This window comes from Arachis hypogaea, chromosome 3 (genome assembly GCF_003086295.3).
Source record: "Arachis hypogaea cultivar Tifrunner chromosome 3, arahy.Tifrunner.gnm2.J5K5, whole genome shotgun sequence".
Lineage (NCBI taxonomy): Eukaryota > Viridiplantae > Streptophyta > Magnoliopsida > Fabales > Fabaceae > Arachis > Arachis hypogaea.
This window is the reverse complement of record NC_092038.1, coordinates 127,034,251-127,057,666: the sequence shown is the minus strand read 5'-3', so window position 1 is coordinate 127,057,666 and position 23,416 is coordinate 127,034,251. Positions and strand designations below refer to the sequence as shown.

The following is a 23,416-nucleotide window of genomic DNA, read 5'->3' as shown; positions in this document are numbered from 1 at the left end:
AGTTGTTCTTATTTTTTTTAAGAATATTGCTTTTTAATTAGACTTGAATTCATATTGATTGGATTAAATTTTTACATGTGCAAAAATTTTAAAAAGAATGAAGGAAGAAATAAAGTACAGTAATTTACGTATAAAAAGAAAATGACAATGATGTCGATAACGACGATGATAATGATAATGGTGGAGGAAGAGGAAAAAAAAGAATAAATTTAAATTAAAAAGAAATGAGAAAGAAAAAAAGAAGTAATAATAGTAGCAATGATGATAATAAAAGAAAAAAAATAAAAAAAGATAATAACAGTAGCGAGGTACGAAAAGAAGAAAAAATATATAAATAAAAAATACATTATAATAATTTGATTGAATTCGATTAGATAAATGAGTTTGAAGTAGAGGTTTTTGATTATGTAAAAAATTATTTAAATTTATAAGACTTTGACGTTATTTAATGCGGAGACTACTTAATAAAATTACAATATTACCAAACAGAAATCCAATCCTCGAATAATTTACAAAAAATATTGTTATTAGAAACTCACTCGATTTGAATAGAAAGCATGAAAGACAATAGCAAATTGATTGTTAAACCAATGGAGATTCAAATTTTCGGCTTCGAGCCTCTTCCCCAGCCAAAACCGCGCAATCTCGTCTCGTGAAAAGTTTAAAGTTATGCAACAATAAACAATAGAAAATAAAAACCACATACTTCTATTAATTTCTATCATTCTATGCAATTCGGTGTGTTAAAATAATTGCACTTTTACATTATCTATTAAATTAATACTTTAAAAATAGATAAATTTTAAAATAATTTATAATTTAATTTTGATGCATAATAGAATAAATTTACATATACATTTAATTATATAATATAGATAATACTAAAAGACTAACATAATTTAATATTTTTAAAAATATTGACTAAAAATATGTTATTATATTATTAAGAATATTAGACTACTAACTAAAAGTATTGGTCAATATAAAAGAAAAATATTAACCTTTAAACTTTTTTCATATAATATTTCATCAAAAGAAATTATAATTAAATTTATCACATGATTATTTAAAAGAATAAATATTATTTAATAATTGAATTAAAATTAAATATATATTTTTAATATATTAAATAATAAATGTTAAAACCTTTCAAATAAAGTAAGGGGTATAATATTTTTAAAAAAAGAACTTATTATTAGAAGTAATGAATAAAATACATGTTATTATTTTTCTATTAATAAATGTAATTAGTCTATTTAAAAATATAAAAAATAGTTAATCGGATTGATAGGATATTTTTTTAAATATCAATAATTCATATAAAATATAATAAAAAATATAATTTGTTTGATTAACAAAAATAGTGTTTAAAGAAGCTCCTTTAAATTCATTCAAAATTTTAAACCCTGAAAGTATTAAATATTAATCACCAAAAGAAAAGTTGAAAAATGTAAGCAGAAGTAGTGAAGAACAAAATGGTAATTTCACACAGAATTCATGGGAAGTATATAAAAAGGCAGAGAGAAGAGAGAGAAAACTGGTGGTAATTAGGAAAATGAAAAAATCGAATTGTACAATTTCCATCCTTTTTCCCTTTGCTACTTGATTTGATTTCTCTCTCTCTCTCTTAACTTGTCACTCCCAATTCGGACTTCAAAGTTGAAGCTTTTTCTCTCTAACTATCCCTCAACCCTTTCCCTTTCAATTCGTTTCTCCCATTCGCATAGCCCTAACCTCAATTCACAATCCTCCACCTCCGATTTCGGCCGGAAAAGGAATCAAAGCTGCCTTCTTCCCACGTCAGCAAAAAATACGGTTTTTTTTTTACGATACCCAAAAAGCTATTCCTCTGTTTCTCGGTTGGCGAATCACGAGTCATTTTCCGTTTCCGTTTCCGTTGTGTTTGTTACTATTCGAGGTTGCCGTTTAGATACCCGCAAAGGCTGGTCTTTTTCTTCTTCTTTTTTTCGGTTTTTCTTTTTACGAGGGGCCTGGTTGCTAACGTGATCCCGGGTGCGTAGGATTAGGAGGGTGTGTTATTTCTTTTGTAATCGGGGGCGTACACGTGTACGGCGGATGGGAGCGGAGGTGATGGTGACGTGGGGAACCTGGGAAGAGCTTCTCCTCGGCGGAGCTATTCTCCGGCACGGCACCCGTGACTGGACCGTCGTCGCCGCCGAGCTCAGTGCCCGAACTCACCTTTCTCCATGCACTTTCACACCCGAGGTAAATTAATCATTTTTAAATACAATTAACTAAGCCTATCTATCTAATCTTTATGCTATTCTGTTTTAAAGTATTTATAATAGAACAAAAATGATTTAATTTGTGATAAGTTGATAACATTCCAAACCGTTACGTGGTCATGACTCATTGCTATTACTATAGTAATACTATATTTGCTTAGCTGGAAAGTCGTTTTTATCATTCCCTTACTTTAATAATAATTATTATGTTTGTGACTTATATAATAAAAATAATATACTTTCTAATCGCGGTCAACCTAACGGAATGTTGAATTGAAACGAAGATCTTAGATTGGACCCTTTAATGGGTCATTACTGAAATTATTATTCTAAGAAGATGCGAATACTACTACAATGAAGAACATTAACAAGTTGAAGAAATGAATGGTTTGCGTGAATTTAACGTGGAAATATAATAAGTGGCGTACACGAGGGGCACTTAGTTATAGTTAACACTGCTTGCATCATCGTTTGCACATGCTTGCTTTCAAACCATACCTCTCTTTTGTAACGTTTATTTAATAGAAATCGCCGCCATCACATGGCAGGTTGCCTTAACATATCTAGAGGGTTCGAATCTTGTGGCTAATTGCTATTTTTAATTACTATCATGTACAAAGATGGTTATTTTTGTAGGCCTGCAAAGCCAAATATGAAGACTTACAACAGCGTTATTCTGGGAATAGCACGTAAGTTGAATAACTACTCTTTTTTTTTTTTTTGATTCAAACTTTCCCTGTTTGGGTAGTACATATAGAATAGAAGTCTAATGCTTTAACTCATTTAATTGTCGTATCAGGACTTGGTTTGAGGAGATTAGGAAGAAGAGAGTTGAAGAGCTTAAGAAAGCTTTGGAGCTATCTGAAGATTCTATTGGGTTGGTTGCATGCTTTCTTTCTTTCTACGGAAAGTTAATCATATTCTGAAACATAGGATGGTACCATTTTTTGTATTCCAGGTGTCTTGAATCAAAGCTTGAATCCCTTAAGGCTGTGAAGAATGAGAATATAGATGATTGTCATGTTGGTGATGGCTCAGCTGGACCTGAATTACATGCTCCTCCACAGAAAATGGCAAGAGTTGAATCCTCGGCTAAAGAGACGTCGAAGGATGGGCTATCTGCCGGGAGTTTCACACACGAAACTCGGCCGAACTGGTCAACTGAATGCCAGGTTCCAGCAGTGTCTTCTGAAGATGTGGAGACTAAGCCTGAAGTTGCAAGGTCTACTGACCACGAGAAAGATTTAGATGTAGATAAGGTAGAACAAACTATAGATGAAGGAAAAGGAGTAAGTTTGAAAAAACGAAGAGGGACGAGGAAGAGAAAGGATTGTGGCAAAAATGCTAATGAAGCTAGCGGTCCTGAAAGTGACAATTTGGTTTCTATTGATGCATCACGGTGTAAAGAAAGTTCTACCAGCAACTGTGATGATGTTGCCAAATCTTCCGGCATTGGTGAGGACAATACAAACCCTAAAAAGGATGGAATACAAGAAATGATGGAGACTTTAGATTCCATTTTGGAAACCAAAGGTGCTTCTGCCTTCCGCCGCAGACATGATAGTCAGGTATGTGTATAATAGAAATCCCATCCCATCTTTCTATAGTTGGCTCCTGAGTTTTGTCACCATAAAATTGCTATTTAATCACTGATACAACGAAGGAGGGATGGATGTATTTTACCAATAACTATATTTCATAACAGAAGCGCGGAAGGTACAAGAACATGATCCGGCAGCATATGGACTTCGACACCATACGAACAAGAATTAGCAACCAAACAATTAAGACATCGAAGGAACTTTTCAGAGACTTTCTGTTACTGGCCAACAATGCTCTAGTCTTCTACTCCAAGTGCACCCGTGAATATAAAACTGCCCTATTGCTTAGAGACCATGTCACTAAAATATTGAGGGAGAAGCTAAATGCTTTTGGCAGCAGCATCACTCATGCTAATGTCTCAACTGCATCGCTGACCACGGATCCTCCTGTGGAAGGTGGAACTGTGCGCCCCAGTGATTGCAAGATTGCTGCACCGGCAACAGCTGATGGCAGCAAGGCACCCAAGAAAGCCAGTGAAGTGGCTTCCCCGCCTTCGGTGGAATCCTTGCCCGTCAAGAAAGCTTCTGGCAGAACCAAAAAGGGAGGACGTGGAGCCGCGGTTGAGAGAGCTGCAACACCAGTGAAGGGAAAGAAAAGAGGGAGAGCAAAGTAATATTGCTGAGGATTAATTTTAATTTTGAGCGGTGTATGTACAAATATTTCCCTTTTTCAGTTAGATTTTTTTGGTTGCATGATGAACCTTGAATGAGGGAAGCTAACATATGAAATAGTTCTAAATTACAGTAGTTAAGAATTAAGGTAGTGTGGTCTGTGTCTAAATGTTCTATAAGATGTAAATACGAATTTTGTTTGTATCAATAGAGAACTATACTAAGCTTATTAGTCAAGTGATTGTCTTGTCTGTTGAGACTAAATTGCTAGTATTTAGATTTTATTTGACTAGGAAGATGTGATGTTAGTTAGTCTTATAATTAAACTTGGATGTAAATTAACAGAAGTGAAATTTTTGTTAATATCATTATTATTTATTCAATAGTCAAGGCCTATTGGTAAATGGGTTCTTGGCCTGACCCATTGTGATTTTGGTTTGGTTCGGTTTAACTTCATCGTTGTGAAATTGTTATTTCAAAAGCTTCATAGAGTAGCATGAATGATATATATTGAATAAATTATCATTTAGCCATATAAAAATATGTATAATTCTATGAGAAAGATATTTTTTAAAGAGAATAAAAAATAGTATATAATTTACTTTAAAAATTAATAAAAATAAAAGTGAGTTTTTTTTTAAATGTGTTTTAATTTTCATTTTCTTTATCCTGCTTACCATGCATTCCGTTTTGGTTTTGGTTAGGTTGGGTCCGGTTTGGGTCAACCGGTGGTGTGCAAAAACTAGTCTCTTCGAGAGCGGTATACCTTACAGGGAAGATGAGGTACCGAGGCGGCGGCGTAATCGGAGGGTTACCGCCGCAATCCCAACCGCAGCGTAGGAAGAAGCGGAAGCACAAGTCCGCTCACCCTGAATCCGTTACTTTTGATTCCGTTAACGGTTCTAACCATGACTTCGAAGTCAACACCAGTCAACTACTCGCTGAGGTCACAACCGACGAGATGCCTACCACTTCCGCCACGGAACAAAGTACAGCCACTGCTGCCAGCGGCCACGGTTTCAGCTACGGCGAACTGCGGTATAGAATCCTTAACGGCGGGGCTACTTGTGCGGTTTCGGCGCTTGATGACGGTAACGCCAAGGAACTTAGTTCGGTAACTTCGGCAGAGGTTGAGAATTCGCAGAAAGAACTGGTCCTGAGTGGCGGTGGTAATGTTGCCAGATCTGACACCGTGGAGTTGAATCGTGTTTTGCTGGTTCATGGTTCTGATTGTGAGTACAAAGATCCAATTCAATTAACGTCATTGCTTTATTTCATGGTTCATCAACCAATGGGAACTAGTGAAAGCAGTTTCTTACCTGCAATTTGGTGTCTTATTCGTGATATTGTGCTTTATATGTTTCAGCGGATAAGTCACCTGTAACATACTTCCTGGAGGAACTGTACAATGGAAATTCTTTGAGGGGCACAACTACTCTTGGCGACGAAAAGGGAAGAGAAAGAGTTTATGACACGATCTTTCGATTGCCGTGGAGATGTGAATTGGTACTTGTATACTTTCATTTGTTTTCGTTGTTCACCAGTAATGGAAAACAATAAAATGATGAAATCTGGTTGCAGTTCTGTGATGCCTCTATGGGTTTATGCTCCATTGTTTAGACCTTAGGTGATGTCTGAGTTATGGGGAAAGGATTTGGCTTGAGACTTTATGCTGACTGTACGGTTGTTATTTTTTACAATTGCGCATTTCTAATGACTAATCACTTTTTCTGTCTTGTTGTCTCATACATGAAATCGATTTGCAGCTTATAGATGTTGGCTTCTTTGTCTGCTTCAATTCTTTTTTGTCATTGTTAACGGTGATGCCGACAAGGATTGCTATCACCATTTGGAGACTTCTAAGAGCAAGGTCTGTGATTCACCTCAGTATTTTCTCTTATTGTACTTAAATATAATCTGCAAATGGCAGTAGGATTTAGATGATAGATTTATCCTGCTGTGGTTGTTTTCTTTTGCTTATTATTTCTGGTTTAGGCAGTGTCCATTCAGTACAAAATCATTCTTCCATGTACTCAGGCTCTGAAATCGTAGTAAATCTTTGAAAAAGAGAACAGGGTGATTGTAGTTGAACCATGTTACCTGTATTATGCTGTTAGATATGTTGTAAGCTATACAGGCATTAGGCCTCAAAGTCTCAAACTTTTACTGCTTAAGCTGTGTTTGCTGAAGAGATTGAAACTTTATGATATGATCTTCCACTTTATGTGCTTTGATTTGTATGCTTTTCTACCAACTCTCTTTTACTGTCCAAAAATTTGTGGTAGGTTTTCATGGTTTTCCTCATTATCTTATGATCTTTTCACGCCTATGACAGGAAGTTCAAGAGGCCATCTACTGTTGAGTTGTCGGATTTTGGCTGTTTTCTTATGATGGTATGTGGAGTCATTCTTTTGCAGCAAATAGGTACAGTGATAGTGTGCTTTGATATTTATTGGTTATATATTTTCTTTTTGTATTAATCAGTTTTGTTTTGTTGTAATAAATTGGTTTTTATGCTCCTCCTTTTTAATGTTTGTTGTCTTTAGATATCAGCTTAATATATCATATGATCCGAGGTCAATCAACCATCAAATTGTATGTGATCTACAATGTATTAGAGGTGAGCATAAATTATTATTTGAATCTGGATTATACTGACTAGTGACTAATTAGATACCCAGATATGTCAAATTTATGGACCTCTGATTGCAAGGTTGATATTCAATTAGATTTTGTGCATGACATTTCCTTGTAATGTGAGTGTCTGTAATGCGGCCTTTTGGTATTTGAACAGTTTACTTTACAATTACACAAAATTGTAAGCCAAGGAGTCAGATGCTGTTATTTTTGGTGCGTTGTGCACTACTATGGCGATTACATTGGTTTCTTAATGTTCTGGACTGAGTGATCCTTGTACTTTCTTGCAGATATTTGATAAATTATGTCAGCATTTTAATGGGGATGTAATGAGAATGTTATTTCATTCAGCTGAAGGGCTAGCAAAATTTCACCCAGAGATGGAAAGTACAAGATTCTGGATTTGGAGATTCATTTCTGACCAAGTTGTAGCTATTGTTGCTTCAAATATCCTTTTTCTGAGGATAATATTTTTAAGAATAGTTTGCAATATTATTTTATTTATGAAGGTTAAAGAGAAAACTGAAGTGCCGATAGTTTCCTTGACTAGTTGTACTTGTTCATTCTTGTATCCTGTTAGTTCAAGCAATCACTTTATCAGCCTGTATGGTTGCTCACAATAATGCATTGCCAGCTATGCTTGTGTCAAATAATTTTGCCGAGATCAAAAGCTATGTGTTCAAGGGTTATAATAAGGATAATGTTCGCAGTTTGGTATACTTCGGTGAGGTGTCTTTTTCCCTTTCTTTTTCTTACTATATTTTGTGCAGTTTGGTTGGGATATCATTCTTTTTCATTTCAAACTTGGAAAGAACAATAATGTTTGTACTTAACACCTTGTTGTTAGAATACTGTGTACACGCCAGCATAATACTTGCTTTCCATGGAGTGCATGTCTAGCAATTCATGTTTGTATTTAAGATGTGCTTGTGCGCGTCCATGCATGTTTATGTTTATAGCATTTGTTCTTAATTTATCAATTTCTGTTTCCCATTTCTATTTTACTGCTGACAAGCAGATTCCATAGAGAGATTCCACATATCAGCACTTATCTTATTTGTTTTGGCTCAAAATATTCTGGAAGCAGAAGGCTCTTGGTTAGGAAGTTTTCTCATTGTAAGATCATTTGGAAAATTATACATTCCATATGTTTATTAAATGGAAATCAAATTCTCTGCTTCTCTCGATCTTGCTAGTAACACAGGTATTCTGTATGGTGCAGAATATCCTCTTGGTTTTTCTATGTGAAATGGCTATTGATATTATCAAGCATTCGTTCATTGCTAAATTTAATAACATTAAGCCCATTGCATTCTCTGAGTTCCTTGAAGCCTTGTGTAAGCAGGTATTGTCATGACTTTTTATTTTGATCATCCATTTGCCGAAACATTTTGTTTGTGTTTTCTTTAATGGACCTTCTTTTTTAATACGCCTGACTGCTATTTTTATTTATTAGACACTAAATATAGAAACTGAGGATGCAAAGAAAAACCTAACTTTTGTCCCTATTGCTCCAGCATGTGTGGTAAGCATGAATTATTTATTCTGTGTTTTACCATGGTTTTTAGCTGTTGATTCCATGTCTTTATATCTTCCCTTTTTCCCCCTGTTCTTAGGTCATTCGAGTTCTGACTCCAGTATATGCTGCTAACCTTCCTTACAACCCCTTTCCTTGGAGGCTTTTCTGGATTATGCTGTTTTCAGCAATGACATATATTATGCTCACAAGCCTCAAGGTTCTAATTGGCATGATTCTTCAGAAACATGCCACTTGGTACATTAATCGCTGCGAAAGGAGGAAACTTCATGCAGATTAATTTACATGAGCTACTGAGTTACTGTAGACTGCTGCTCAAGCATTCCTTTGTGTTGTGCCTCAAGAGTGAAGACCACATGCTGAGATGGATCTGTTCAGGTGAAGTATTAACTCTGGGATCATCACAAGGACCTGCCACATACAAGACAGGTTCAACCAGTTTTTAAGGTTTAACTTGGAGTCTCAGAGTGATTTCCCCTTTGAAAATTTGTTTGTAAGAAAGAGCTTATTGATGGCTTCCATGCAAGTTGCCTGAATTGTGTTTCTCTAGTAAATAGTATCTATTATATATCTCTAATTTTATAACTAAAATGTGCTACATGTCACTTTCTCATTGTAATTGGAATCAAATTTTTCCCTTCAAAATTAAAGAATTCTCCTCTACTCCTTACTAATTTTACAACCAAAATGTGTTACATGTCACTCCCTCATTGTAATTGAAATTAAATCTTTTCCTCCAAAATTAAGAAGAATATTTCCCTCATCCATTCTAATTTTACAATCAAAATGTGTCACATGTCACTTTCTCATTGTAATTAGAATCAAATCTTTTCTTCCAAAATTAAGAAAAATTTTTCTACTCCTTACTAATTTTACAACTAAAATGTGCCACATGTCATCCACTCATTGTAATTGAAATTAAATCTTTCCCTCCAAAATTAAGGAGAATTCTTCTCTCTTCCATACTAATTTTACAACCAAAATGTGCCATATATCACTCCCTTGTTACAATTGAAATCAAATCTTTCTCTCCAAAATTAAAGAGCTCTCCCTTCCTCCTTCTTCCTTTCTCTATCTCTCTCATTCCTTCAACCACTCTATCTATTTTATATATCATTATCAATATCAATGACTAATTACTAATTTTGATAATCAAAATGTGCAACATGACATTCTTTAATTGCATTAAAATTGAAATTGAAATAATACAATTGAAATTAAAATATTCCTATATTATGTATCATATATTACTATCTAATTTAATAATCAAATGTGTCACATGACACTCTTATTAAAATTGAGAGAAAATATTTTTCTCCAAAATTAATAAACTCCTTTCCTAAATTCTCTCATCTACTTCTCTCTATTTTCCTATTTCTCTCTACAATTTTCACTCTATATATAATTTATATTTTATATTAGTAATTTGACAAATCAAAATATGTCATCCAATATTTTTTTTATTACAATTAAAATAAAATTTTTTCTTTCAAAATTAACAAACTCTCATTCTTCATCTTTATATTTCTCTCTCTTTTCTCTCATTCTCTATTTTTTTTACTTTTTGTTCTACAGAAAATAAAATTAACAAAATAATATAATTCAAATAAAAAATTAGACTTTTTCATATAAAAATAATAACTAAAAATTTTGTTATTTAATTTTTTATCTATAGAGACTTTGATCTTCTTAGTTCGAGACTTTTGTCAACCTACGACTTTTTTTTGTAAAAATAATTTGATTTTGTAAATCTTTTGTGCCATGTATAATCTATACGGTCAAAACAAAGTGAACCGTAATTTTAAAAAATTTATATTTTCGTAATGTTATTACAAGTAAAAATAATAGTTGTTCCACTATAGTTGGCATAAAAAGGAAAATTTAGTCTGGCTACTTTAATTTTTATTTTCACTGTTAAGGTATTGTATTAACTGCAATTATTGAATATAGTAATCAATTTTTCGTTATTCTATTTGTTAAGTTTTACTATAATGAAAGTTCGTTTTTCCCTTGAGGAAAGCTTCTCATTTGTTCATAGTTATTAATTAATCAGAAATGTTAATTTAACCTCATTTAGTAATATGTGGTTGATTTACCAATTATCACTAGGAATGCATGGTACATAACCGACTAATAATATTGAGTAAATGGCAAGTCAATTCTTAATCAGATTTTTAATTAAATTTTGGCTAACAAGGAAAGCCACACCCCACACCTAAGGCTAAGGGTTACTTTTCCATGTTTATTTAATGCGCCGACTAAGATATGGAAACTCCCTCGATCATAGATACAATAGATCTACCCTATCTCCATGAACACGTCACACTTCATTAATTATTAGTTATAATTTATTTGTGCTTAATCTGCTGTCTTTCTACTTTCGAAGATACTCATAAGAAACTGTTGTAAAACTTTTTCATGAACTCGAGAAGTTGTTGGATGACATACACAGAACAATAGATAAAGACACTAGCCAAAGTGAGTTTCTTTATGAGTGAAGGAATTGCTAAAAGGGGCTCTTGATATTGTGTGCGCCAATTATTAGAAAAGCATACACCATTAGAAAAGGTTGAAGGGACAATATATAATCATTAAGTTAATAATATTAAATATTGAGCAATCTCAATTTCTCAACTGTTGAATTTGTCCAACAACTCCTTTGTTGTTTGACTCTAAATATACATCTAGCTTCAACAATCAAAATCAACCAACTATATATATCTTGTTAGCTACTCAAACTTTTAGGTTAAACTGATTTAATTTGGTGTAGGTCGTTAGACACGTATCCTGTATGGTGAGCTTAACAACCGGGATTAGAAACACCAACCGATTATGTTTGTTAAGATTATGATTATGAAGAAGCCTTCCCTGGAATCCAAACGTGTAATTGAAAACCTGAATTTACAAGTAAACAGATGTAAGAGCAAATTAGCAATCTACATTTCAACGTTAGTTTAGTTAGCCTAAGATATCATATCTATAGTTTCCTAGTGATTTGTTTCAAATTCCAAGTTTAGCCTTTTTTTTTTTTTTATAGAAAATAGCTCAACACAAAATGGTGGAGAACTAAAAAAAGTTAATTAGCTAATATGCAAAATGAAATTTTCTTGGGATTATATTAATTTTCTTTATTGGTATGAATTTTCAGAAACGAGTGAGTTTCAGATCAGCAGAACAAGTAGAAATTCGTGTTGAGGCAGCAGCTCCTCCTTCCTCGTAGTCATTCATGTGGAAGCAATCATAGCAAGATAGCCACAACCTTCTTTTAACTCTCTTTTTGAAGCTAGTTAATTTTTGTACTATAATCTGTAGACTCTGGTAGTCTGGTATATATATTGAAATAGACATAGACATGTCTATAAATTCATACATCTTTAGTGCTCATATAAGATTAAGCAGATGCAAATGTTATCTCAAATTATCTTTTTTCCCCTTAAGAAAATAGGTTCATATGTCAGTGTGGACATAAAACTATAAAGATGAGACATTCAACAAGGTGCAATTGGTGTCTAGCATGACCACTCAAATCAATCAACTTTCGAAATGTGTAACGGCATTGCTTTTAGAAGCACCAATTAGGAATAAGTACTAAACTAAATAGCATCCATCACAATTCACAGATATGAAGTATTCTAAATGTCATATGTCCAAGCCTTAGTGTTCAACTTCAATTTTCAGCTTGAAATCAAGAGTTCGATAGGCACTGAATTCCTTGCCAAAGAATCACAAAATTGTAACATATGGTTATTTAGACAACCTAAGGTCATACTTACCTCTAATGGATTCCCAGAAGGCAGGTATTGAGATTTCACGAGGTACTTCCTTAAATGACGGGAGATAATTAACATCCACAATTACATGATCTTGCGTACCTTCCTGAATTACAACATCAAAACCAAAGATAGTAAGCTGAAGCCTTCTTCTAAGCCAATTTGCAGCATCTGTAACCAGTTTAACATCAATAGACTCTCTGCTCGTCATGCTGCAGTCACCACTGGCTGTGGGTAAAGATTTTAAGCTGTCAAACTCTATAGGTTTGAGTTCATCACCGTTGGATGATTTCTTCAAAACATCAGCATTTGGTATCGACTTCTTGACAGCATGGAAAACTTTCTCACCCAAGACATAAAATTTATACAAAGTGGACGAATGATCCACATATTCCTGGATAACAGCTGGAAGAGGAACATTTACATTCTTAAAATCATCAACTCTGAAAACAATTGCCATCTTATGTGCATCACTGACACCACAAGCAACCTTAGATTTCACTATACATGGAAGAGACAATCTGGCTTCAGCTAATCCAGTCTCAAAATTAAATTCTTCAAAATTATCGATCTTAAGAAAATGGGCCCCTCTGATCAAATGGCTGCCTTCCTTATTTAGTTCTTCTAAGCCACGTAGAATTTGCTGTATTTCTAGTCTATCCAATAATGGATATATGTTCTTCAGTGGATCAATCACACAAAGATCCTGGTGAAGTTCCAAATATCTTTGCAGTTCTTGTATGTTTTCCGTGAAAGTAATTTTATTGTCTTCAATGGATAATATCTCATCTGTGGCTTTGTGGAGAACTATATCAATGTCCTTCAATTGAGTTGATAAACGAAGCATGGGTGTGAGAGGCACAAACATCAACCCATTTTGAGTAGGACATAATGGAAATGCACCCCTCATTGCAAAATCTTCAACTCGAGAAGGCTTCATTATATAACCCACAGTTGCAGCATTAGTTCCGGTTGAACTTTTATTTAACTGGCACATAGTCAAGGGAAACTCCGCCAAATTTTGTATTCGAAGTGCATCTGTTGTGTAATACAAGCTTTCATCTCCATCGTTCAAAACAACAAGAAGCCATTTATAACTGCTTAATTTAGGTAAGACCTCCTTCTTGTTAGAAACTAGATAAACAATCCCGCCATCAGTATTAATGCTCCATGCAGGCATAATCTCACTCGTAGGATCATTTACGATAAAACAATCAAGAGGGTACGAACTTGCACTTTGAAGAACACTCACCTTGTCATCTGGAGAGTTTACGTCATACGAGATTCCTATATGAATTTTGGACAGGGAGAGGGTTTGGATGAGAGACTCGGCTCCCGGCCGTAGTATGAATCCATTTTTATCCCCACCACCTTCAGTTAAGAGTGCCGATTCATCCAATATCACTCCTCTCACTACACCCATCTGATAGTGTGAGCAACAATACAAAAGACATAAAATTATTACAAACTTTGCCAAGTAAAAAAATGAACAAGCATCACTTAGTAATGATCAAATACACATTATCAAAGTTTTTCCAATCAATCTACTACAAATTTTCAAAAGGAAAGAAATGAAAAATGCACTAGATTTATCCGGCATATATATTCTATATAGTATATAAACAATGATCTAAATACCAACTTTTCTTTAAGTTTCAATGCATCCAAAAAGTTCAGGGTCCCCAGTTTCCACACCTGAAGGCTTCGCAACACCCCCCCCCCTCCCCCAAAAAAAAAAAGTATCCTGTTTACTATGACATGATTAATTCCATAGTCTCTTCCATTACCTATTTTATTTCATATATCATCAAAGTTGAGCAGATCTCTAGAGGGGGAAAAAGGCATTTAATGAAACCGGTAGATTACAAGTTTAAAATTTTGGAAATAGACCCAAATTGACATTAGGAATTAGTTTATTAATGAACATGGCACTGGGAGTGTGAATGCACCCAAGAAAAAAAAAACCTCAAATAGAAACTTGTGGATGTAACATAGAATACACAAAGAGAAATAGCAACGTGTGAAGTGAAAAAATCCAAACATGCATGCAAAATTGGATGAAGAAATCATGGAAAGGGTGAAGAATTACCGAAGACCTGATACGGATTTGAATTTGTCTCTGCGATATGAGAAAGTTATGTGTCCTAATAGGTAGCTGGAATTGCGAGGGTTGGGTTCTGAGTACGACGCTGCAAATCACAATTTCAAAGCTTTACTAACTGAGAGCTTGGAAGAAGAAGAAGAAGGATCAAGTGCAAATTGCATATAGAGGAGTGCATTCATACGACGCTGCAGTGGTAACGGTGTTCGGATTGGTTCGGTTTTTTTAAGAAAAATCATCCGAACCAATTATATATAAAATATTCGGTTTAATTTGGTTTGATTTTTTTTTCTTTTTTTTTTTAAAACCAACCAAACCAATTAAAATTAAATTGGTTTGAGTCTGTTTTTAAATTTTTGTCGCTACTTAAAAAAACAAAAAATAACATGTCCTAAACTCCTAATCATATTTAGAGTACTAAAAATTTGTCCTAAGTTATTTTAATTAATATGCAGCAAAATACTATGTACCAATACATAATTAATAAAATAACAAATTCAATTTCACAAAATTTAATTTGTAGTAGTTTTTCACCTCCTCTGATGATATTAGCCAGCTTTTTTAATAATATATTTTTACATTACAGACCATTAATTTTCAATACTTTTCATGCAAAAAACATTCATATCATATAGGCTATAGCACCACTCAAGAAAATTATGTACGATGTTGAAAATTTAGCATGTGCATAAGGAAAAACACCTTGAAATAGTATTTATAAGATTATATTTAGCATTACATATAAAATAAATGAACGGAGTACCATAAATACTAAAAGGGTGCATATTAAATCACTTTTCATGCCAGTGAAAAATCAGCCAAATTGAAGGTAAAAAATGAAGGCAGTTTTGGAGAACACAGTGATAAAAAGAAAGGTTTCATCACAGTACTGATTTTTATGATTTTCAAACAAGTTCTTAATGTAAAATTTAAAAAAAGCTACTTTGTCAATGCAATAGAATAAAATTAGTGGTCGTGTTCATGCATGTGTGGGTCATAAAAATAAAACCTTAATCACATGGTGAGTGTGAGTGTGAGTGTATGTGTACGTTGACAAGTTAAATTGACTATGCTAATGGTAACATAAAAACACAATAAAAGAATTTTAATTACATGCCATGTATATAGAAAATTTACTTCTATAGTTCTATTAGAATGAGTAGAACCAAAGAAAACGCATTTTGCAATCCTATTATCTTTCATATTATTTAATTTAATTCTTAATTCTACTTATTTGTTTGGGTGCGTGGCATCAAGTTATTGGACCAAGCTCTTCACACCAAACCCATTGATTCTAAGCTCTCATCAATTTTTATATTTCGGAAATGGCATTCACATAGATTCTGATAATCAATTGCCACTAGCGTGTTAATAGTAATATTTTATTTCTTGATTACTCAACATTTTAATAAATCTAAGTTGAGAATCATCCGTACGTTAGTTTTCTTAAAAACACAAGCACTAGGAATTTAATTAGTTAACATGATCACCATGTAAAACCTTTATTATTATTATTAGTTAAAGCTGTTTATCCATCACCAAACTCAGCTTTTTCAATTATACGCATGTTACCCCTTAATTAATTAATTAATTAATAGTTACAAACTTACAATACAACTCTTCTCCACTCTTTGTTTCATTTTCTGTCAGAGAGGAAAAAATATTGGGCCTTACACAAACACACATAGCTGTCATCACTCTTATAAATTTCATTATCGTGTGCTCAAATAAATAATTGGCTACTCATTCATATTTATGGTTTTTCTTCTTAACTTATCATGTTTCATTAAAAGATTAATACCAAAGAGAAAATAAATAAATAAAAATTGAATAGTTGAATACTATTCATAGCAACATCTCACGAGATTATATAAAGAAAAAATCTTTTGAAAGATAAGTATTTAGAATTTTAGTCGGACAATGTCTATGAAAGCAAAAATATTTTAAAAAGATAAATGTAACTATAATTAAATAAAATAAAATAAAATAGCCGGTATTGTGAGTTGTGACCGTATTTAAGAATAGTAATATAAACCATATCATTATTTATGTAACATAGTTTCACGATTCAGGAACCGACAGTGTTAGCGAATAATTTAAGCGTTTGAATACTTCAATACTGTGCTCTTTATTCCATGAACAACATTTTGATCTTATATTTATTGTATTTTATATAGATGATTTATTATTTTAATTAGTTAAAATTTTCATAATATATTATTTATGATGATAAAAGTTTAAATAATATCTTACTTTAAAATTTAAATATTAAAATAAAAATTCAAGTACAAATAATTTTATATAAAATTAATAGTTAAGAAGCATTAAATAATTTAATAAGTTTGACTAAATTATTAAACTTCATGTAAAATTAATTGTATCTAAATTTTTTTTTGAATATAACATAAATATATAAAGAATTTTATTATACTATAAAACAGTAAAATATATTAGCATTTTGGTTCTAAACGACTATATAAATATAAAATATTAATAATTTTTTAGAATAAAAATTTAGATATAGTCAACTTGATATGAAATTGATAATTAAAAATTATTAAATAAAAATTTAATCAAATTAATCAAATCACTTAATAACTTTCGATATTTAACTTTATGTAAAATTGAGTGGAGCTAAATTTTTAGGTTTTTTGAAAGGTAAATATGTTTTATTTACAATAAAAGATAGTACAGGGATGTGAGCACGTCCTTCATAACTCTGTTGAAGTTTTTTCTAAATTTGGATTACAGTAATATGTATGATGTATGGGTCCAATTTTTCTCGATTTCTGAGTTACCAAACAAACATGAATGAGCTTTATAGTTGTTATAGCTACCACCACCATCCATGCACTCCCATTCTTCACTCTCTCCCTCTTTCTCGCTCTTATCGCCACATTTCTCTCCCTGTTCTTTTTGATCTTCATGTTGGTATTCTGATCTTCAAAGTTCCTCTCTTTTCCTTTTTTCATGCCTGCCCTTTTTGTTTTCCTGCCTATTCTATCTCTGTCTCCATTGCCTTCTCTCCTTTTTCGCTTAACATTCATGCAGGGGGGAAGATTTTCAAATGTAACGAACCTCTCAGTAAAATAATCGAAGCTATCCATCATTAACTTCGTTTTTGGTTTTTGTTGTGAAGCTCTTATTTTGGGTTGTGACTGAAAGTTAACTCTTTCCTAAATGGTATTGAGAATAAACTCTAGGAGGAGTTAGATCTGATTGAAATGGTAACAGTCGTTTTCTTTCTTTGTTTTTTTCTGTGGAAAGAAAGTACTTTTGTTTTTTTTTCCCCTTCTCTTGCCTTTGTTTATATATTTATTTTCTTTTTTGCATTTAGCTTATTTCAAATTTTTTTTTAAATGGGGAAATCAATTGGAATTTGCTGTGAAAAATGAATTTTGATTTTGAGGTGTGTTTTTAGTTATGGACAGCTATGCATATTTTCATGTGATCCTTGGTGCCGTGGATTCCAATACATAGAGTTCTGTTTCCGTGTTTCTGGGTTGCTTGTTTTGTACCATACTATCATGTGATGTCAGTTTCAACAGAATTGCTTTGGTTTGGTTGTTCTCTTTTGTTGCTATCTTATTATGATAGAGGTTTTGTTGGTGGAGTAGATAACTTAATGAGTGTTGATTAAGCAACCTGAGATTCCCCCTTTTGCCATGATTGCCAATGTTCTAAGCATGTTTATCTCAAATTCACATGATGAAGTGCCTCTTTCTTCTCACACTCATAACAAGTGCCTTTGTTAATCTTGCCAAAATCATGCATGAAATTCACTCAGTTCTAACAAAGTTGTTTCTGTTTCATACCTTGGATTGACTTTGCCACTAATAGCAATTCTGGCAATCGTTGTAACATAGTTTCTGCACTTTTTGTTTCCAGCATGCAGTGTTTGTGATGAATAAGAGACTCAATTTTCTATGAGGTCAATCAAATCATGGAGGTGGTTGATGGGAAGAAAGATTGTCTTGTCTGATGGTCTGTTCTCTTTACTTCGGAATCACTGGCCTTTAGATTATTATAAGTGGAATTTCTCGTATACATTTTTTCAATATCGAGTTCTTTTGTGCTTTGTAACCCTCATTTGTGCTTTCTTGATGCAGGGAAAGTCAAGTTTCAAGATGAGACAACTGCCTATGGCAGTTGTTTGTATAGTGATGTTGTTTGTTTTGTTTAGAACTATAAATTATGAGTATTACCAAGAAGAGGTATGAGATATATAGAATTCTTCTGATTATTCTATTCTATGACAATTTCTATTTAGAGAGTATCACAACATTGCAGTGTGCTGCGTGTGCTAATTTGAAAATTTCTTCTGTTAATCATTCTGGCATAATCAGAGAGAGAAAAAGTGGAGTTTCTTTGGAGAAACAATGTCACAGGTATTTCAATGTCTCTATCTTGCTTTCTGCAAATTGTCAAACTCTTTGTTCCAGATTTTATTTTTGATGAATTAAACAAAGCGTTGTAGTAGATGATGTCTGGGGCTGCTTTAAAAAAATTCGATGCGCACCATCCTACTTTTCAATTATTGATTTAGTTTGATAATGTAACTTGGATGCATATGTTATTCACACTGGTACTTTTGATGCCTTTGCAGGAGAATGCTGACAATTTTGCAAAGTTAAAAGGCCTGCCGCAGGGTATAGTACACGCTACTTCAAATTTTGAGTTGAGGCCTTTATGGTTACCAAGTGGATTAAGGTCAAAGGTAGGCATTGTTGCATTAATACCATTACATTATAGTTCTATTGAAACTGAGATTTGATAGCCAAAATTTAGTAATGAGCATTCCCATGTTTATAATGTTGCTTCACCTGATGATTGCTTGGTTCCAATTATTTGACTGCAGGTTAGTGATTACTCTAATAGGAACTTGCTGGCAATGCCAGTTGGAATTACACAAAAGAACAATGTAAATGACATGGTGCAAAAGGTATTTTCATCTTTTATTATATTATCAAAACTATTCGAACCAGCATTCCTTATGTAATTTCATTGATTTCAGTTTCTTACAGGAAATTTTACAATTATTTTATTCCATTATGATGGCAAAGTGGATGAGTGGTCAGGCTTTGATTGGAGCAGAACGGTCATACACATAGCTGCTCAAAATCAAACTAAGTGGTATGTATTATGATGGGTGATTTCCTGTCTGAAAATCTTATATTGCGAATCATATGTTCATTGGAGGGAGATTACTCTAAATCTTTTTAGGAAAACTAGGAATGAATGGCGTATCTTTTATATATTAATGGCAAGGATTCATTGAACATCAAAAGGGTTCTTGAGAACAAAAGGAGCCAGTGAAGTTTGTAAGCTTCATTGAAGTTGGGAGAACCATTTATTCACTTAATGCTGTGGATTCCATTGTTATTGTTACCCTTTTTCTTCCTGGGAATCAACACTAACCAACTGAAAAGAATTTGCATAGCAATATAAGGTCTCATTGAAACTATGAGATGGATTCTCCTCTTACTTTGGTTTCCTAACATTTATGCTTTCCTTTTAAAAAGACTTGCAACTTATGGACTTCAATTGTTTACGATATTAATTCTTTGTGTTCTTTTCTAGGTGGTTTGCAAAAAGATTTCTACATCCAGATATTGTATCTACTTATGATTATATCTTTCTCTGGGATGAGGATTTAGGGGTGGAGCATTTTTCTCCATCAAGGTATGACTGATTCATATATTCCTGAGTGTTCATTCTTATGTCAACTGTCAATAATGGAGATGCATTATCTTGTTTCAATTTAAATATGGACCTGTGATTTCAGTATTTCTAAAATTATTTCCCACTCTATATTACATCCTTATTAGATTGATGAGGTCACATTATGTTCCTACATTATCTTTCCTAAATAGTATGAATGGCTGTTTTCGTAGATACATTGAGATTGTGAAGGAAGAAGGATTGGAGATATCACAACCAGCTCTTGACCCAAATTCAGTAGAAATACATCACAGAATTACAGTTAGAGCTAGGATGAAGAAAGTTCATAGGTGACTTACATGTAGAGATTATTGAAATGTACTGCTAACCAACATTTGTTATACTCATACTGGAGTTTTTATACATGCAGAAGAGTCTATGAACTTAGAGGCAAAACTAAATGTTCAGAGGAAAGCCAAGGGCCACCATGTACCGGGTAGCTCTTTCTTTTAATCTGATCTCGCTGTTTAGTTGTTCATTCTGGATTTCATTCATGTGGTTCCATCCTTCTATCTGCCATCAAGATGGGAGGAGATTTTCAAATATAACCTCTCAATGTACTGAAAAGGAAATTTAGTAAAATATTTTATTTGTTCTGTAATTTATGATAAATTTTACCATTTTGGTATACATGGAAATCATGTTATGAATGACATAGATTTGACTACAATCTTTGCAGCTTTGTGGAGGGCATGGCTCCTGTTTTCTCTCGTTCGGCATGGTTTTGTACTTGGCATCTTATACAGGTAACTTGTTTCCAACTTTTCACAGTCCAAAGGAACAGAAACAACTCAGGAATTCCTTTCAAAAGTATACTGTTATGAGCCGATGATATGATGAAACCTTAAACACTCATTATTCATTTTATCTGTGCTCTCTCCTCACTCATGTTCTACTCCATTAATCTTCCACTACAATTTTGTTAGGCTCCTCCCATTCTTTCCATTCCATATTCTCATCGTTCTCTGCTCTACCCCCTTTCATACTATTTGGTTCCCTGCTTAAGCCTTTTTGAATAAACAGCTGTTATGAACCTAACATACTTCTATTTTTGTGGAAGCATCGCTTTATTATATTCATACCAGTTGTTACAGCCTGCTTACAACTTTCAGAGATGAGGTTGTCGATTGGCTTTTTGTCCTCATCTAGTAGCCAAAAATAGAGCTTAATTCCAATATACTTGGATTCAATTACATTTTACTTTGATTGATTTCATGATAAAGTTTAACTTTTTCTCATTATTGAATCGTTGCATTGGATCAGTAATAGATCAAAATAGTCCATAATTTTGGTAACTCATTGTCATAGTCATTTTCGTTTTGTCAGAATGACCTTGTCCATGGATGGGGAATGGATATGAAGCTAGGATATTGTGCACAGGTATACTTAAACATCTTTTTAATTGTGCATCAACTTGGAATATATATAAAACTTGGTTTGTTTACACTAGACTGATCAGCACTTCTCCTTTTCTTTAATCTTCATTTACTGAATGACAAAGATCATGAACTGCGTAGCAAATGCTATTTTTCAGGGTGATCGCACAAAAAATGTGGGGGTTGTCGATAGCGAATATGTTGTACATAAGGGAATACAAACTCTGGGTGGTGATTTAACAAAAGTATTCTCCTCCTCTTCAAATATTTTGAATTAATTTTGGATCAATTAGCTGCCTTTTCAGTTGTTTTGAAAATATCTATCTGTTCATTCTTTGCATAGTTGATCTTAAGATTCTTTTCCCCATTTTTGTGCAGGATGCAAGTACTAAAACACCACCTACGGTAGATCATTTACTTTTGAGTGTCATTTAGACTCTTCTTCAGTTTTCTATAATCCTTATCTATAATTCACTTAACATTCTTGTTGGTTTACTTCAGAAGCATGGCTTGGACGTGCGAACAGAGGTGAGGCTTTTGAACTTCTTTCAAAACTTAGGCTTGTTTCAATCATCACTCAAAAAGTAGCTTAGAAATGATTTTATTAACATTTTGGCATTGCTAATGAGCAGATACGAAGACAATCAACATGGGAACTTGAAGTCTTCAAAGAGAGGTGGAATCGAGCTACTTCTGAGGACACTAGATGGGTAGACCCATATAAAAGTGATCAAAGGCGCTTCAGACGAAGGCGCAACAGCAAACGGCTATCATAACTGCTTGTTTAACTAACTTGGTTTGATTTGTTAGCCCTACTTCTTTCATGGGTACAAGTCTTGCTTAAAGGTGCAAGGCCGATTGCGGTATTGGAAGGTGATATGTAGCCTTATAGCCTTATCTGCAGCATCAAAGTGGCCGTTTTCTGGCTTCATACACAGGCATGAGTCTTCTTTATAGGCATATTAGCATTTTGGTAGCTCAATGAATCCTCAATTCATTCAATTTTGAAAAAACATTCTTCTTTTTTTCTTCTCTTATTCTTTTGTTCTTTTTTTTTATATATCCTATATGGCAGATTCTGCTACTAGCAGAATTGGCTACTTCCATTTTGTAATTTCTTTTCAATGTAATTATCATATATAGATAAAATGCAGCCTTAGATTTACCATTAGAGCTGAAATGAAGAAGTTTCAATTTTCTTATAGTGATTTTGATTTTGGATTCTATGTCCATATAGTACTGAACCTCTACAGCACATACTGCTATATATTTGGGATACATCATAGTATCATGTTTATTCATTTATTTTTTAGAATTTATCAGCTGTCGTTATTGTTCTTTTTCATCCTATTAGTGGATTTTGATAAGATGGTGTAATTGTAATACCAATTGCTACCTTAAAAAAACTGTAGCTGCTGCAAGACATTTTCCAATATGCAGAAGGGGAAAAAAAAAAAGAATCAATACATTGTTGTGTTATAAAAAAATTGTATAATCTTTTAATCATATATTTGTAATATTAGATTAACACATGATTATGTAAAATTAATATCTTAAGGAAGAATGATTTGTAAAGGGCTCGTACATTAGTAAGGTTGAGAAGTTGGTTATCATTTATTATGCATAAAGGACACTAATTTTAGGTAGGGTTAACATAACATATCATGTATATGTCTCTTTTTGGTGACTGTATATGTTCTGACTCCTCTAATCTCCAACTTATATTACATAATTAATAATTAAATATGACTAGTAAATAAGTTTTACATCTTGGGTTGGACTAAAAGGTATTTGCGAATATAAGTAACTATTTAT

General features: G+C 33.1%; 4 protein-coding genes and 1 long non-coding RNA gene across 11 annotated transcripts; 4 read left to right on the top strand and 1 right to left on the bottom strand.

Annotated features, from left to right (window-relative positions):
• Positions 1 to 1,539: 1,539 nt before the first annotated feature.
• Positions 1,540 to 4,889, top strand: LOC112791413 (uncharacterized). 2 transcript variants are annotated; one of them, XM_072233493.1, is made up of 6 exons: positions 1,540 to 1,918; positions 2,022 to 2,226; positions 2,883 to 2,935; positions 3,046 to 3,123; positions 3,205 to 3,814; positions 3,952 to 4,889. In XM_072233493.1, the coding sequence occupies exons 2-6, from the start codon at positions 2,077 to 2,079 to the stop codon at positions 4,459 to 4,461; spliced, it is 1,401 nt and encodes a 466-aa protein (XP_072089594.1). In that variant the 5' UTR covers positions 1,540 to 1,918; positions 2,022 to 2,076; the 3' UTR covers positions 4,462 to 4,889. The 2 variants fall into 2 exon arrangements, with proteins under 2 accessions (XP_072089594.1, XP_025690019.1); XM_025834234.3 differs by lacking the exon at positions 1,540 to 1,918 and having other exon boundaries at positions 1,931 to 2,226.
• On the top strand, positions 4,352 to 9,283 carry LOC112782096 (protein POLLEN DEFECTIVE IN GUIDANCE 1). Its single transcript, XM_025824571.3, has 12 exons — positions 4,352 to 4,494; positions 5,164 to 5,691; positions 5,826 to 5,965; positions 6,226 to 6,329; positions 6,795 to 6,883; positions 7,006 to 7,079; positions 7,387 to 7,543; positions 7,653 to 7,820; positions 8,115 to 8,212; positions 8,319 to 8,441; positions 8,553 to 8,621; positions 8,713 to 9,283. The coding sequence occupies exons 2-12, from the start codon at positions 5,238 to 5,240 to the stop codon at positions 8,911 to 8,913; spliced, it is 1,677 nt and encodes a 558-aa protein (XP_025680356.1). The 5' UTR covers positions 4,352 to 4,494; positions 5,164 to 5,237; the 3' UTR covers positions 8,914 to 9,283.
• A 1,652-nt stretch (positions 9,284 to 10,935) lies between these two features.
• On the top strand, positions 10,936 to 12,004 carry LOC112791417 (uncharacterized). Its single transcript, XR_003197216.3, has 2 exons — positions 10,936 to 11,550; positions 11,782 to 12,004. It is a non-coding gene; the product is annotated as an uncharacterized lncRNA (long non-coding RNA).
• A 204-nt stretch (positions 12,005 to 12,208) lies between these two features.
• LOC112791412 (inositol 1,3,4-trisphosphate 5/6-kinase 4-like) lies at positions 12,209 to 14,736 on the bottom strand. Of its 2 annotated transcripts, none has more exons than XM_025834233.3 (2): positions 14,500 to 14,736; positions 12,209 to 13,826 (listed from the first exon to the last, which is right to left on the bottom strand). In XM_025834233.3, the coding sequence occupies exon 2, from the start codon at positions 13,824 to 13,826 to the stop codon at positions 12,378 to 12,380; it is 1,449 nt and encodes a 482-aa protein (XP_025690018.1). In that variant the 5' UTR covers positions 14,500 to 14,736; the 3' UTR covers positions 12,209 to 12,377. The 2 variants fall into 2 exon arrangements, with proteins under 2 accessions (XP_025690018.1, XP_025690017.1); XM_025834232.3 differs by having other exon boundaries at positions 14,493 to 14,735.
• Positions 14,737 to 17,213: 2,477 nt separating this feature from the next.
• LOC112791415 (uncharacterized) lies at positions 17,214 to 22,781 on the top strand. 5 transcript variants are annotated; one of them, XM_025834242.3, is made up of 16 exons: positions 17,214 to 17,431; positions 18,393 to 18,488; positions 18,614 to 18,718; positions 18,851 to 18,892; positions 19,111 to 19,221; positions 19,363 to 19,446; positions 19,519 to 19,637; positions 20,085 to 20,186; positions 20,399 to 20,515; positions 20,596 to 20,661; positions 20,905 to 20,971; positions 21,552 to 21,605; positions 21,760 to 21,846; positions 21,980 to 22,006; positions 22,103 to 22,129; positions 22,234 to 22,781. In XM_025834242.3, exons 2-16 carry the CDS (start codon positions 18,486 to 18,488, stop codon positions 22,375 to 22,377), a joined length of 1,155 nt encoding a protein of 384 aa, XP_025690027.1. In that variant the 5' UTR covers positions 17,214 to 17,431; positions 18,393 to 18,485; the 3' UTR covers positions 22,378 to 22,781. The 5 variants fall into 5 exon arrangements, with proteins under 5 accessions (XP_025690027.1, XP_025690025.1, XP_025690022.1 ...); XM_025834240.3 differs by having other exon boundaries at positions 17,214 to 17,573; XM_025834237.3 differs by having other exon boundaries at positions 17,214 to 17,731.
• Positions 22,782 to 23,416: the final 635 nt, after the last annotated feature.